We start from the raw sequence: 16,540 nt of genomic DNA on the forward strand, positions 1-16,540 counted from the left end.
GTACTAGGATGAAATAATTACTGAATTTAATGTAATTTAATTACTGAATATTACAAACATTTCTCCTTTTTTTTTGCTGGTCCTGGGGCTTGAACTCAGGGCCTGGATGCTGTCCTCTTTGTACTCAAGACTAGTGCTCTACCACTTAAGTTATAGCACCACTTCTATCTTCTTCTGAATAGGTTATTGGAGATAAAAGTCTCATGTACTTTCCTGACTGTGCTGGTTTTAAACCGGGATCTTCTTGAGCAGCTAAGATTAGAGGCGTGAGCCACTAGCATCCAGCTAACATTTGTTTCAGTAAGTATTTCCTAACTTCAAAATATAAGTTTTATGACATGACAAATATAGAATTGATTCAGTTGCCAAATAACCTACTTGCTTTGTTCTTCATTTTGTTTAGAAAATGTTAGGCAGCAGAATATAAACGAAGATTATAAATGACATAACAAATATAATAGGAAGGTATAATGTGGCAAAGTCCACACAAAAATGTGATTTAAAAAAAAATGCAGGTTCAGAATGAGTATAATAAAATGGATGTGGCAGAACCTTTAAGTGAGTCACAGAAAAATAGCAAGCTTTATTTTATGATTTCCCAACAGAAAATATCATCTTCATTTTGCCCAAATTATTTTATAGGTTATATTAAATAATGGTTTCAAATGAGGGTAGGTATGTCTTCAGTTGTAGAATTTCAGAGACAGGCAGCTCTGCTTTGTCCTGATAAAAGTCAAGACCGGTAAGGAGTTCTACATCTCGGACACGGGCAACATGGGCTAGAAACCTTTCTTCCACCCAGAGATCATTTGTTTTGTTTCCCTGAAAAAGACAAACACAAGATTGTTTTCCACAGGATGAGTTTTCATTAATATATTTTATTACTTAGATATCCTTTCATGACTTTTCTTGCTTTTAAACCAAATTTGTTTAAATTGAATGTTGTTATTTATTAAAGCAAAAAGGGTAAGATTATTAAATGGTACATAGGCCACCATGAATATATTTTAGCCAGTTTTATATTTACTTCAGTTTTTGTTTTTTTTTTGGTCAGTTGTGAGGCCTGAACTCTGGGCCTGGGCACTGTCCCTGAACTCTTCAGTTCAAGGTTAGCACTCTACCACTTGAGCCACAGTGCCAATTCTGGCTTTTTCTGCGTATGTGGTGCAGAGGAATCGAACTCAGGGCCTCATGCATGCAAGGCAAGCACTCTACCACTGAGCCACCTTCCCAGCCCTTTACTTCAGTTTTATGTGTACTTCAGATAAACAAAATTCAGTAGTGGCTTATGAGTTTTCAAACTTACGTAAATGACATGGTACCTGGTATTTTCCAATTATTTTTCTCATTCAACTTTATAATTTATCCAGAGTGATATATCTAGGTCTAGTTAGATCATTATGGTTTTATTGTTTTATGGTGTGTGTGTGTGTGTGTGTATTTTTGCAAGCATGCTAGTCCTAGAGCTTGAACTCAGAAACTGGGTACTGTCTCTGAACTTTTATGTACAAAGCTAGCACTCTACCACTTGAGCCACAGCACCACTTCTGGCTTTTTCTGAGTAGTTTATTGGAGATAAGCATCTCATGGACTTTCTGCCTGGGCTGACTTTGAACTGGGATCCTCAGATCTCAACCTCTTCAGTAGCAAGGATTACAGGTGAGAACCACAGGTACCTAGCTGTTTTTAACTGTAGCTTTTAAATTTAGGGTAGCCTATTATTCTCTTTATCATACTTATAGATTTTCCTTGCTATTATAATAAATTATTCTCTAATGAGTAACAACTTCTCCAGTGTTTAAGAGCATAAATTTCTTAGGCATGGAAAGAAAATCATTAGGTCATAGAATACATACACTTCCAACTGCACTAGATATTAACATATATTCCTCAAAGTATCTATGCTAATTTTACACTCCAATAGGCAATAGAATCGTTTTCAGACACTCACATTTCATAGATATGAAACAGTGTTTTATGCATGTTCAAATTTTGTTATCCTGAACATTTTTATAGCTCAAGATCTTTTTAGATATTTCTATCCATTTTCCTGCAAATGACATAATTTCATTTTTCTTTATGGCTGAATAAATCTACATTGTTCTTACCAGATTTTCTTACTCCACTTCTAGGAATCTGCCTTGTCAATATGGGGTGCACTTCTCAGACTTTTCACCTAGCTGGCTAGCCCTAGCTTAGATATTTACATATTTAATAAAAATTGGAGTCTGAACAAGTTTTTACTATATATAATTAGATCAAACAAGTTAGAATCATAGATTTCTGTGATACTTTTTATTCACTATTAATTTTCTATTATGCATGTGATATTTTCAATTATTTTATCAAAATGAAGTTTCAACGTTTCTCTTTCTTTCTTTCTTTTTCTTCCTTTCTTTCTTTTTCTTCCTTTCTTTCTCCTTCTGTCTTTCTTTCCTTCCTTCCTTTCTTTCTTTCTTTCTTCTTTCTCTCTCTCTCTTTCTTTCTCTCTCTTTCTCTCTCTCTTTCTCTCTTTCTCTCTCTTTCTTTCTTTCTTTCTTTCTCTCTCTCTTTCTTTCTTTTTTTTGACAGTTCTGGGGCTTAAACTCTCTTTCTCTCTTTCTCTCTGTCTCTCTTTCTCTCTTTCTCTCTTTCTTTCTTTCTTTCTTTCTTTTTGACAGTTCTGGGGCTTAAACTCCGGGCCTGCACGCTATCCCTGAGCCTCTTTGTGCTCAAGGCTAGTACTCTACCACTTGTACCACAGCACCACTTTTGGCTTTTTCTGACTAGTTTATTAGAGATAAGATCTCATGGACTTTCCTACCTGGGCTGGCTTTGAACTGCAATCCTCAGCCACCAGCGCCCGGCCTCAACTCTTTAATTATGGGTAAATGTTTGAACAATTCTCACTTGACTTAACCCAGTGGTTAACTGTTGTTTTTGTTTTTTGTTTTTAAATATACAGGCTCAAGGCAGGCAGCCATTATGAGAGGCAGAGAAAACATAAATGGAATTCCCTTATTTTCTGAAGCTTAACATGGAAGTGAACGCATTTTACATAAATAGGCAGTGTGCTCATTTGAGCACAGTTTGCAATGAGAAATTAACTCCAATTTTTCTTCCTGTTTTTACCATTTGATATTACAGTAGTAATTCATATCTCTTTTTGTAATGTTCAAAATAGCGGTGCTCATGCCTGTAATCCCAGCTACTCAGGAGGTTGAGATCTGAGGATTGCAGTTTGAAGGCAACTTGGATAGAATAGTTCATAACACCTTTATCTCCAGTTAACTACCAAAAAAGCCAGAAGTGTAGCTGTGGCTCAAATGGTAGAGCACTATCCTTGAGTAAAAGCAGCTCTGCTAGCCTTCAGCAAAAGTAGCTCAGGGAAATGGCCCAGGGCCTGAGTTCAAGCCCCATGACCCGTACAAATAATAACAATAATAGTAATAGTAGTAGTAGTAATAAATAATGGTTTCATTAAGATATTATCCCACATGCATACTTTGATCTTCTATATCCTCCCTCACCCTCTTTCATCTACCTCTCCTTGGTCTCCCTCTCTAATAGTCTTATGTCTTTTTGTTAGTTTGTATTTATGGATCTAGCTTCTTTAGCTGAGAAAAATGCATTTTTTGCCTTTCTGAATTTGACTTATTTTGCTTAGTATGATGACCATCAATTCCATCCATTTTCCTGCAAATGATATCATTTCATTTTTAATGTCAGAATAATCCTTGATTTTATGTATATGTATTCCATTTTCTTCATCCATCCATTGCATGTTGAGTACCTCAGCTGATTCTATAACTTACAATAGGGAACAGGGCTGCAATAAACACAAATGAACAGTCTATTGGATGCTGGCTTACATTTCAGGTAAAGCACTGCATATTTATGATTAGTTTTTTTCATTTTTAATCTCTCTTCTAGCTTGTTTGCTAGCCATCCAATTAAATGTTTACTGAATACTTGATAGTTTTTCTTGTCTAAAGTTTCAATTAACAACCATAAGTACCACATCTAGTTGTACATATGCAATGTTAATGCTCAAGTTTTGACACAAAGGAAGTCATTTGTACCATCTAATCTGAAGAGAAGCCACAAACAGACAAGACTGTAGTTCTTCAATGCACTCCTACAGGATAGCAGCCCTACATATGTAGAGGCTTTACGAGCTATATTTAAATACATGCTTCCACCATCTATAAAGTATATTGTTGTTCTATCTTTTCCCCTGAAATTTAAATAGAAGAATCGTATCCTCCCTTTCATGCAACTTAATTGTTAGGGTTTCTCCATTACTGGAGCTTGCACTCTCACTTGTCTTTTTATGTTCAAGGCTCTACTCTACCACTTGAGCAGCAGCTCCATTTCCTGGTTTTGTTTGCTGGTTAATTGGAGAATAACAGCCTCACGGATTTCCTGCTTAGGTTGGGTTTGGCCTGCTATCCTCAGATGTCAGGCTCCTAAGTAGGTAGGATTATAGGCATGAGCTACCAGTGCCTGTTTGTTTTGATTTTTTGTTCTGTATGGATAATAAAAAATTGGGGGGTGAAGGTGTATGGCATAACCAAAACTAATTCTGCTCATGGTGCACAAGGTGAAAGAGAGGCAGACAAGATTCATGTTAAGAAATAGAAGTATGGCCAGGTAGTAGACCTTCTGCCTACCATGTTTAAGTTCTTGGGTTCAACCCTACCAAAATTCAAAAAAGAATAAAAATAAAAATTCATTTTCATAAGTTCTGCCAGAAGGACACATGGGCCTAGACCAATGACAGCAAGCAGTCTCTTCTTTGCATACCTTTCAAATCACTCCACAATGGCTACCTGTGGCAAAGAACAGCTTCTCCACCACACTATATTGGTAATCAATGCCAGCCCCCAGGAGAGGAAGTGAAGGATGGCTTGCCCTTGTTTTAATTGAACAAGATGCTGATAAAGAAAGGAGGAGGAGATTCCATTAAAAGCGTCTCCTGATCATTTCCTGTTTAGAAACTCTTCTTTTCATTTTAGGATCGTCAGTGACACACTTTTCTACCTCCATCTTCAGTAATTGAAAGACCTCCAAACAGTCCAGACAAAGCCTGTCTGTATTCCCAGCTAAAATGTCACCTTCCCTATCAAGATGCATGTCTGCTTTGAAATTTTGCAGAGATTTTCCTACTCCTTCCCAGCCTTTTGTATTTTACTTAGCTTCTAACTGCGAATATACCTCATAAGAAATTATATGGTGCCTACAATCAAGCTGTTGAACACCTGTAAAAATAGACATGAATCTCAATCTAGCCTAGACCCTAAGCTTTAATCCCAGCATTTCATAGACAATAAGACTTCACCTGTGAACACCCATTCACACAAGCCTGATATACCCAAATTTAACCATTCTATTTACCTATAGCAGAGTTCTCATGTCTTTTTTTTTCTATTTAGTTTTGTCAAAGACTGGAACTCAACTTGGTGTCTGACTCTTTTGCTCATTGGTTGGTGCTTTACCACCTGAGCCATGCCTCCAGCTTCATTCTCTTTAGATTTTACCCAATTATCTACAGTTAAAAATCTCTCATTTGTTCCCCCATTTCTTGAGCTATTATATGCTATGACTCACCAATTGCTCTCCATTTTGCACATACTGTTCCTAGTCTTCCCAAGCTACTAAAATTTTGGTTAGCACTCAGGATCCAGATAAGGTCCCACCTTTACAAAACTTCCAGCCAAATATGTTTTTAATTCCTACACTTAACAAAATTTGATCATTGAACTTGATTTTGTGACATCTCTTATATTCAATTTTTTACTTTAAAAATAATGGTTATATTATTATCTGACCATTTGTGTATCTACATCTCATTTATATATAAACTTAACAGAAAAGGTATTTCTCTTTTATGTATTCTAAATTGTTTTTCTCATGATATTGTGAATGTAATAAAATTTCAGATTATTTACATATTTTATGTGAAGAATGTCTATTAGAGGCAAAGTAATTATACATCATTTTGCTTGATTCAAAATATTTGAGATGGGCCAATAGTAAAACAAAAAATGTTAGTTGAACTAATTTGTTCTTTCTCTTTCACTTCCTCCTCTCTCTCTCTCTCTTTCTTTCTCTTACATTCTGTGTGTATGTTATGTAAAATTAATCTTACACTTGAATTTTAAAGTGGTGATTTTTTTTTGGGGGGGGGGTCTGGTCGTGGGGCCTGAACTCTGGGCCTGGGCGCTGTCCCTCAGCTCTTCAGCTCAAGGCTAGCACTCTACCACCTGAGCCACTTTCGGCTTTTTTCTTTTTGCTTATGTGGTGCTGAGGAATCGAACTCAGGGCCTCATGCATGCAAGGCAAGCACTCTACCACTGAGCCACCTTCCCAGCCCCTGAATTTTTATATTTATGTGTTCATTCAGAAAAAATTAATGCTAGGTTTAAGATAGGATCTTAAGATTTGTCTTTACAATAAAAAAATTAATGATATCATTCTTTTATGAGCATGCATAATATAGATAAGGAAAATATCTAAGGCATGTAGAAGATATAAATCCACATGTTCACATATGCAGACATCTTTGATATTAATTACACAGCTTTATGTCATCTACAGTAAAGCTCACTTTTATGTCATACAACCACGAAGGACATAAAGAACATTTTAGATAGAATCACTTTTACGAAAGCCCGGAGGAGCTTTGCCACATAGTGTTCTCAGGCCCCGAGCTCGCCCAGCGCATACTCACAGGACAGCTCTCGACGTTGGTGGGTCGATGGGGGATGATGAATGGTAGGACATCCAGCCACCCGGGGCAGTTGTCTGGTGTGTGGCTTTTGTCTTTACAACTCGTCAGCACCACAAAGTAGTGAGTTGGGATGGGAACATCAGTGTTGGCTAAGTGTCTAAAAGTATAATTTGATATTATTGTATTTTTGCTTCTGAAGATTATAAAAATTTTACAATCATTTACATTACATTTACATTATATTACATTTACATTACATCAAAGAGATGTCATGGTAAAAAATACAATACAAGAAAGTAGTAGATGGAAAGTACAAAATTGTTACCATATGCTTCTACTTCAGTCAGCCTAAAAGGGATTTATAGGACAAAGATGACCTTACTATAAGATTATGGGGAAATATAGAATGCAAAGAAGCAAACATAGGATTCTACCTCCTGTGTTCCATAGTTCATACTCACAGTAGTATTTTCTAATAGAACAAGATGTAGGAATGAAGGCACTTTGATTCCAACCGTGCCAAATCATTCCACTAGACTGACCCCACCTAATCTATGTTCCCTTGACTTTAATAAAGAGATCATCTGAACTATCAGCTCCACAGCATAGATTTGGGAGTAAATCTCCACAACTGATAGGACAGTGCTATGGTTTTAACAATGTAAAAGATTTTAGTGCAAAATAAAGAGATTACTATGAGTGCCCTAAGAAGGATATGAGCTGGTATAAGTGTAAATATATGATTGTAATTTACAACATGGACAATCCAGACAGTCTGTCTCCACATTCTGACTTTATAATTTAGTAGTTTTAGAATCTAGACAATTTATTCAATCTTTCTTTGCCTTGTTTTTCTCATCTCCAATGGGTAGTTAGTGGAACCTAACATAAGCTATTTTGTGGATTAAATGAAGTACAGGTATATGCTTAGAAAAACATCTAACATGTAGCAAAATGCTCAAAATGTTTCTTAGAATTATGAAAAGATAAAAGGGAGAATCAATCAATGATGAAATAAGAACCAGAGGAAAAGTCACATATATTGTTTTATCAGAAGGTGTAAGTAGAAATATTGCTTGCTACAGTCTATCCTGAAATACTGAAAGTGTTTAGTTGAGTCCTCTGTTTTAATAATAATAATAATAATAATAATAATAATAAGAAGAAGAAGAAGAAGAAGAAGAAGAAGAAGAAGAAGAAGAAGAAGAAGAAGAAGAAGAAGAGAAGGAGGAGGAGGAGGAGGGAGAGGAAGAAGAGGAAGAAAGAAGAAGAAGAAGAAGAAGAAGCAAAAGGAGAAGGCGAAGAAGGAGAAGAAGAGAAGAAGAAGAAGAAATAATAATGGAGGAAAGTTCAATTGCTATGTACTACCTTCAAAATGTATTCTCAGCAACCTGTTGAGACCAAGTTTAGTATTCAGATGTACACTTTGGTCGCACTAGCTTTTTACCTGAAATTTATGTACATTCTCTTTGGGGAGATGCATCATAATTTACTTGCTATTTTTTAACTTTTCTAAGGTAAACCTAGTCTTTACTTTTTTTATTATTAGACTGGTTATGTATATGTATTTACTGGTAGTACACCAAGTCACCTTAGCTTCTTAGACTTTGTAAAATTTCATTTTATCTCTATTCTTCAGTTTATAAATTTCCTAATCTTTACCTAGATTTGTTTTTGTTCTGTGTTTAAAAGTTTTGCATTACAATTCTTTGGTTAAATATTTAGATAACTAGGGACATGGAAGGTGGCTCAGTGGTAGAGTGCTTGCCTCGCATGCATGAGGCCCTGGGTTCAATTCCTCAGCACCACATAAACAGAAAAGGCTGGAAGTGGTGCTGTGGCTTAAATGGTAGAGTGCTAGGCTGGAGCTGAAGAGCTGAGGGACAGCCCCCAGGCCCAGAGTTCAAGCACAACAACAAAAAAAATATTTAGATAGACTAGGTTAAAAAGAGATAATAATAGCATCTGAGCATGAATATACTATATAATATTTGGAACACAAAACTTTCATTTAGAATCCTAGAATTTGTCCTATATAATACCTTATTTCTAAGTCAGTGTCAAATACTTACTCTGTAATTTCATTTGAGGCATCAAAATGACCATCATAATTATAATCAAATATTGGTCCACTGATGACATTTACTCCATTTCTTTCCACAGCATATTTAATAAGAAGAACCTCATGGAAGTAATCCCACATTTCTATAAGTAAAACAACAGGATGACAAAAGTATCTACCCCTATTGAACATAGGAGTTTTTTCTATTATAGACAGGTATATTTAAATAGCATCAACTTCTATTTCTGTGAATATCAGTGATAATGAGGTAATTCTACATAGTAGTTTATGTAACAAAAACAAGCAAGTGCAGTAATGATTTCTTTTTGTTCCTATAGTTGTGGACTTGAAATTATAGTCAAATATGTCTCCAGATTTCTCCATAGAGGCAGAGTTACTCTGAGGACAGTGTGTTTTAAAAATGATCCACGCAGATGCCAATGGCTCACACCTGTAATCCAAGCTCCTCAGGAGGCTGAGATCTGAGGATCACGGTTTGAAGCCAGCTTGGGCAGAAAAATCCCTGTGAGACTCTTATCTCCAATTAACCACTCAAAAACCAAAAGTGGCGCTGTGGCTCAAGTGGTAGAGCACTAGCCTTCAGCACGAAGAGGCTCAGGGACAGCACCCAGACAGACCCTGAGTTCAAGCCCCACAACCAACAACAGCAACAACAACTATCCAGGCATAAGTGGCTCATACTTGTCATCATAGCTACTTCAGAGGCTGAGATCTGAGGATTGTGGAGTCAAGCAAGCTAGAGCAAGAAACTCCATGAGACTCTTATCTCCAATTAGCCACCAGAAAACCAGAAGTGGAACTGTGGCTCAATATGGTGGAGCACCAGTCAAGCAAAAAGCTCAAAAATAGTGCCTAGGCTAGCCACATGACTAACAAACAAATAACAACAACAACAACAAAGATCCCAACATTCATGTTGTTGTGTTTATTATCATTCTGGGAACAAAAACTTAACATTGTTTAATTACAGTGGAAATAAAATTTCACTTTGTAAAAATGTTTACAGTTTAATTTGTAAACAAATTTTCAGAATTCTAGCAACAAGTCATTCAAAGTTGAAGTAAGTTGAAAAAACTATGATCCTCATTTCCCATATTTAAAATAATATAAATAATAAGATGGCAATAATCACATATAGGATGAGTTTGGAAGTTCAGAAGTTCATAATCATTTTAAGCTTAATATCCCAAATACATACTTACTTTTGAATTCTTCATACATAGGGACCAAATTACTTGTAATTAAAGCATCATAGAGATTATTACTGTTTGCTGAAAAACAAATGGATTTTTATTAAATCTAGGGATTGAATATGTAATATAATATGTATATATAGTAAGTCTGATTTAATATATATGTATTATTTGCTTCCATTAAGACATTTTACTCACTAGATCTCAGAATCTAAATTATGAATCTTTGTCTTCAAGAAAGAAAAGCTAAGCCGGGCACTGGTGGTTCACGCCTGTAATCCTAGCTACTCAGGAGGCTGAGATCTGAGGATTGCGGTTCAAAGCCAGCCCGGGCAGGAGAGACCATGAGACTCCTATCTCCAATAAACCACCAGAAAACCAGAAGTGGCGCTGTAGCTCAAGTTGTAGAGCACTCGCCTTGAGCTGAAGAGCTGAGGGACAGCACCCAGGCCCAGAGTTCAAGCCCCACAACCGACCAAAAAAAAAGAAAGAAAAGCTATATATCAGGAGTAATTATATTCTTAGAAGCTGAAGTTATTGCAAATTTTTATGATAATTTCATTTCTTGATGAGAAGGAAAAAGACTTAAGTTTTAGAAAAATCACACTAGTTTTGGTACGATCCCCAGAGAAATCTTTGAAAACAAAACAAAACAAAAATGAAAACCAGCTTTAAAAAGTTTATTCCACCACTTAATCCACAGCTTAAAGTTGTTGGATACAAAGCCTGAGTGATAGCTCAGGCTGGTTTCTGTTCACAAACAGCAGCTGTATTCTCAATGGAGACTTTAGGTTGGGCAGCAGCCAGAACAAATATTTTTTTAGATGCTTGAGTTGCTCTCTCTCCAAGGAGTTTTCCATTTAAAATGTAAACGTAAACCTGCCAAACTCAAACTCTCTAGACATCTGGGCGAGATTAGAACAGATGTGTGATTCCCAAAGAAAAATCAACTTGTCTTTATGATAGCTATTGTCCTACTTTTGACCAGCCAACAACCACTGTAAACCTCTTGGGCAGCTAGTTTGGCCCAAGCAGGTAGTTTTGGTGGCCAGTATATGTTTAAGGCACATGCCAAATCCAGCTGATGAGGGCTTTCTAAGCTATTGCTCTAAAAAAGAGCTCTACTAACCAGGAGGATAGAGGAAGCCGTGGGTGATATTCTTGTCTGCTAAATAGAAGGAACATTTTTGGCTCTCAGAAGGAGCAACCCTGACATCAGCCCGCAGACAGTCTGGAATAGTGGGAGGAAGAGGCGATGTGTCTCCCTGCTGAAAGAGAGAAAAGGGGAAAAAAATTACGCCCACGGTCATGGCTCCCACATTGCCTTAAATGGTTTGTAACTTCCCTAGAGTGTTTTTCATTTACTCTCTTCCTATTTTCTTAGTGAATCAGGTCTACGCACGCAGTGGAAATGGATGTCTTCAGCAGTGTTTTTTTCTGTGGTTCACTTCTGGTTAGGGGACACTGAGAGGGCAAATCAAATATGCCTCAGAATGGAATATTTGCAGAGTAAATCCTGAATTGAGAGCAGAGGAGTAATGGTTGATCTTGCTAAAAACAAAAATAAACAAACAAACAAAAACCAACTGAAATCTTTTTCAGGACTTATGTGGTGATATGTGCTGCATATGCATAAGAAACATTAAAAAACAAAATACACACTGTTCTAGACATGTAAGTATGAATTAGCTATATTATTCTTTAGTGGGAAAAGAAAATCTAACCAACCTAAAAGCAATTCCAAGAAGCTGTGTTTGTCTAAATATATAAATATACTTCTTTTTTTTCTGGCAGTACTAGAGATCAAATTCAGGGTTTTAAGCTTGCTAGGCAAGCATTCTAAGCTTGAGCTCTGCTTCTAATCCTGAGTATACTTCACATGTTTGGATTAAAATAAGCTTGTAGATATGCTTCATTATGAAATAGAAGATTTTTTTAAAATTTTCTTTGTAGCTCTATGTAGAGTACGTTACTTGATTCGCTAAGAGCATTCTGCCATATGCTGCCTAACCTCAGTATTAAAGGTAATAATGTAATATATGATCATCATATTTTGCTTATTATGACTAAATGAATATTACTTTAATTGGTTGGTTTCGTTTTGTTTTGTCTGAGACCAGGACTCAAGCTCAGGCTCTGACACTTGTACTCACGGACAGATGAATCACACCTCCAACCTATTTGTTTAATTTTTTAAGAGATTTTCTATGATCTCTATTGTCCACAACATTTTTTCTCAACAGATTTGAAATTATCTCAAAAGGAAGGCTAAGTTAAATTAATGTGTCCTACCTTCACTCACTATATTGTGGAATCAGGCTGGAGTCTAGAATAGGTGAGAGGTGAAGATAAGACAAGCCCAGGAAAAGCCCTTCGGGGCCTTAACAAACTCCTGAACAAACTGCTATATTCCAGTTGGAAAGCATGGTACCAGAGTGGAAGAAGATCAACTTGGTTGAACACAGACTTTTATCTTTGCTGTCTTCCAAAATCCCATGGAAAGGGAAGTTGCACTGAAGATCCATGAGAGGACACAAATATTTAAGAGTTAGAAAGCAGATGAACAAACAGGAACCCGAAAAGACCAGGGGGCACTGGCTATCAAGAGCTTAAGGCTGAGGCAAAGCATAATGTGTCAGCTTTATGCAAAATATGCTTTTGTGACAATACTTTAGCCAGGAAGGGTAAAACTTGAGAGTCTCCTAAAGACAAAAGGGGTATGTCTGGTTAGATATAAGATGATCAACCAAGAGACTTAAGAAGTAGCCAAAGCCAGGAGCTAGTGGCTCATACCTGTAATCCTAGCTACTCAGGAGACTGAGATCTGAGGATCATTGTTCAAAGCCAGGCTGAGCAGGAAAGTCTGTGAAACTCTTACTCCAATAAACTACTCAGAAAAAAAAATGGAAGTGGTGTTGTGTCTCAAGCCTTGAGCCTGAGAAGCTCAGGGAAAATGCCCAGGCTCTGAGTTCAAGCCCCAGGCAAGGAGGAAGAAGAAGAGGAGGAGGAGGAGGAGGAGGAGGAGGAGGAGGAGGAGGAGGAGGAGGAGGAGGAGGAGAAGGAGGAGGAGGAGGAGGAGGGGTAGGAGGGGGAGGAGGGGGAAGAGGGGGAGGAGGGGGAGGGGGAGGAGGGGGAGGAGGGGGAGGAAAACAGAGCAACACTGACTGCTGGTTGAGTTAACCCTATAAACTTCCAGGGGATTTTAAGATTGGTATTTCCTAACATACATCTTTATCACTTCTTTCTAGTATCTAAATTTCAGTGAATTTTTTTGGAAGAAACATATAATACATAACTGTAGTTACAGAAACATTTTTCTGTACTGTAAGAATATTGAAATGCTTATGTCCAACTGTTAAAATAATGAAAAATTTAAAGCAGTCATGTTATTGTAATTTATACCTGCTGGTTATAAAAGTCGTACCCAACAATTTAGTTGGGCAATGTGGGTACCTTTTCCCTTAAGGGGTATACACATCAGGTTGAAGGAAATGGTCTAGGATGACTTATAATTAGGAAGTAGTTAACAAGCCACAGGTACTGGTGGCTTATGGTTCAAAGCTAGCCCAGGCAGGAAAGTCCATGAGACTCTCAGCTCCCATTAACCACCAGAAAACCAGAAGTAGAGCTGTGGCTCAAAGAGCTAGAGCGCTAGCCTAGCTCAGGACAGTGCCCAGGCTGAGTTCAAGCTCTATGACCAAAAAAAAAAAAAAATTTTGTCAACTGAAAAATCTTGAGATTTATTTCTTGGAAAGACCAAGTGTGCCCTCCTTTAAAAGATGATGTGATATCCAGGCAGTTCTGCCCTAGAAGGAAAGTGGAGAGGGTGTCTCGTGTTCCCTGAGTCCTAGTCTCAAGACAAAAGGCCATGATGAGCCATTACCACCATTCAACAAACATGCACACAGCTTCCATCTGGCAACTTGTCAGAGGCCATGGCATTTCTGAAGGCACAGGAAAATCAGGAAAAGAGTCCGGAGAATCCAGGTGTACATTTACATAAAATCTGGGCCCACTACCTCTCAAAATCCTTCCTGAGAGGTCAGGATGAGCAGAGACAGAAAAACAAGATGCTGATACTTCTAGTCCAATAGGGTAACCAAACAGAACTTGAACCGCAGATAAAGTTACTTTTAGGAAAGTGATAGATGATGCTTAGTTACAGGGGGACTAGAGAGCTAAAAGATCATTATTTGAAGGTCAGACAGCTATAATCTTCTTTTGTGGTAAAGATAACTATCTACAGTTTTAATTATATGTCTGATGGTATGATATTTTTCCACAAAGAAAGTGATTTTTGAAATTAAAAAACATGTTGGGACACATAATCATAGCCCTGGTTTTTGAAGACTCACAAAACATGATTAGGTTGTAATGTATGAGTAATAAAGTTTAGAAACCAAAAGGCTTCAAAAAATGCAATGACTTGATATGAAACCAGTCATGTTCCTCATTATCACCTCGGTGTCTCCAGTTGAGAGAAAACAAGAAATGATGGGAAATATTCTACTTTATTCTACCTTTTAATGAAGTTTGAGTAGTTCTATTAATCCCAAAATATTTACTGAAACACAAAAGATCACTTTTTATGAGCTACTGAGAAGCAAAGGGAGGAGGGAGATTTATGTTCCCACAGCTAAGATTAATCTAACATATCTCTAATGAGTATTGTACATACATTATCAAATGCTCAGCAATAAAGGAATTTACTGGACAAAATGCAATGATTCAATGATATGGGAAACAGACATAGGTAGTATAACAAAATAGACATATTATACTTATATGTATATTGTGGGTAGTGTGCTACAATTTGCTTCTCTGAAAGCCTTTTGATTTTATATAAACTTCTGAAGTATCTAAACAATCATAATTCCTGCTTTTATTTTAACTTTTTATTTAAAATTTTATTTTATTTTAAATATTTTAAATCCATTTATGTCTACCTACTGAACTGGAGGTCCAGAAACAAAACCCACAGAAGGCCTGACCAGACTTATGGTTTTGAAGTTGTTGTAGGACCATGATTTCAACTCATAACTACTTCCTCAGAACTCTTCTAAGATAACAACAAAAATTAGAAAGCCCACTGAAACCACAGAAAAAACAAAAACTCCATAAAACTTAAAGGCACAAACCAATTAGACCCATGTTCCCCAAAAAAGTGCCTATTTAAAGTCCAATTTTTCAAACACAAACCTGATTTACAACATTTTTATGTGAATCTCAAAACATCCTTGTATGTAATTTTCTTGAACCACAACACATGAACAGAGTAATTTCTGAATTAGAAAGCAGAAAATTGCTAGAATTCCATCCTGTCACATGGAGGGAGAAATAGACAAGTAGTTCTGTGGGATCAGAGAAAGGACAGACTCTTTTGGTAACAAAGAAGCTAGTTTTAAAACAATAACAAAGAAGAATTGTATTCAGCCCCCAGCTTGTATCCAAGTTAAAATCTCTCTGCCTTTAGTTTCCACCAAAGGTCATATAAATTCAGGAATGCAACACAACAGGGGAAAGTAGTAAAAAACATGGATATCTCCTTTAACTCCACGCATCCTTAGTACCTGCCTGGATGTTTCAAAATCAAGACCTGAATAATAAGTCAGACCTTGAATATATAACTCTCTCAAGAATAGATGACCAGTGTGCACGTGAGGAAAGCAAGGCTCACACCACTCTGCCTGTGAACTCAGGTAACTGTCAGTGAAATATTTGCCCTCATTGGGAAACAAACATTTGAGCTCTGTTACAAATGACCACAATTGAGCCCTTGTCAGCAACATAGCTCGCTTCCAAAACACACACAGCTTTAATTCATAGTAGGAAAATATGCTTATTTTTCTCCATAAATTCTGAATGGGAACAAGAAGAGCAGATAAACTAGATAAAACCAGTTACTTCCTTTGCTCTACAAGCAGGGGCACCCTGAGTAAAAATCATGATGACTATAGTTTGCCATCCATAAAGTACTATATTTTTCTCACCATACAAAGCATCCTGATTATTTATTTGCCCTTCTGGCTGGCAGTACTGCTTTATCTTTTAAAGACTTTGAAAATAATGTTTGGAACTGAGGCATCCAATCCATTCCATTCAATAAGCACTTACTGGGCAGCTCAGTGGTGCTAAATACTTTAACTAAAACTACCTCCAAGCCTGAAGCAGTGTTTGGATTGATTTTTGGCAGACCAATTTACATTTCCGTGACTGTTAAAAAGTCTGAATTGTTTGTCTCATATCTTTTATCAATTTATTAACTCAGATTCTTGCTGTTCTCTTATTTATTTATAGAATTTACTATGTATTCTGGATCCTTATTATTCTAGATATTCATCATTTGTTCTTTATATACAATGGAAATGACACATTATGGTGTCTTTTTGTCACACAGTAGTGTTAATGTAATCAAATTAAATTCCTCTGTGATTTGTTCTTGTTCTGTCCTGAGAAATCTATATCCAAAGGTGATAAACATATACACAAAGAAAAATATGAGTGCTGGAGATGTGGCTCAGTGATATCACAACAATCTAGCAAGCAAGAGGC

The 16,540-nt window shown here is 36.8% G+C and overlaps 1 protein-coding gene across 1 annotated transcript in view; it reads right to left on the bottom strand.

Moving 5' to 3' along the window:
* Positions 1 to 559: 559 nt before the first annotated feature.
* Positions 560 to 16,540, bottom strand: part of Enpp3 (ectonucleotide pyrophosphatase/phosphodiesterase 3) — a 56,633-nt gene continuing 40,652 nt past the window's right edge. The window contains exons 21-25 of the mRNA XM_070010917.1: positions 11,118 to 11,256; positions 9,998 to 10,066; positions 8,785 to 8,917; positions 6,713 to 6,869; positions 560 to 822 (exon numbers count right to left, since the gene is read on the bottom strand). Coding sequence (XP_069867018.1) covers positions 649 to 822; positions 6,713 to 6,869; positions 8,785 to 8,917; positions 9,998 to 10,066; positions 11,118 to 11,256 — 672 coding nt within the window. The 3' untranslated portion in view covers positions 560 to 648. The remainder of the gene's footprint in view (positions 823 to 6,712; positions 6,870 to 8,784; positions 8,918 to 9,997; positions 10,067 to 11,117; positions 11,257 to 16,540) is intronic.

This window comes from Dipodomys merriami, unplaced genomic scaffold (genome assembly GCF_024711535.1).
Source record: "Dipodomys merriami isolate MVZ:Mamm:240054 unplaced genomic scaffold, mDipMer1.0.p SCAF_8, whole genome shotgun sequence".
NCBI classification, from domain to species: Eukaryota; Metazoa; Chordata; class Mammalia; order Rodentia; family Heteromyidae; genus Dipodomys; species Dipodomys merriami.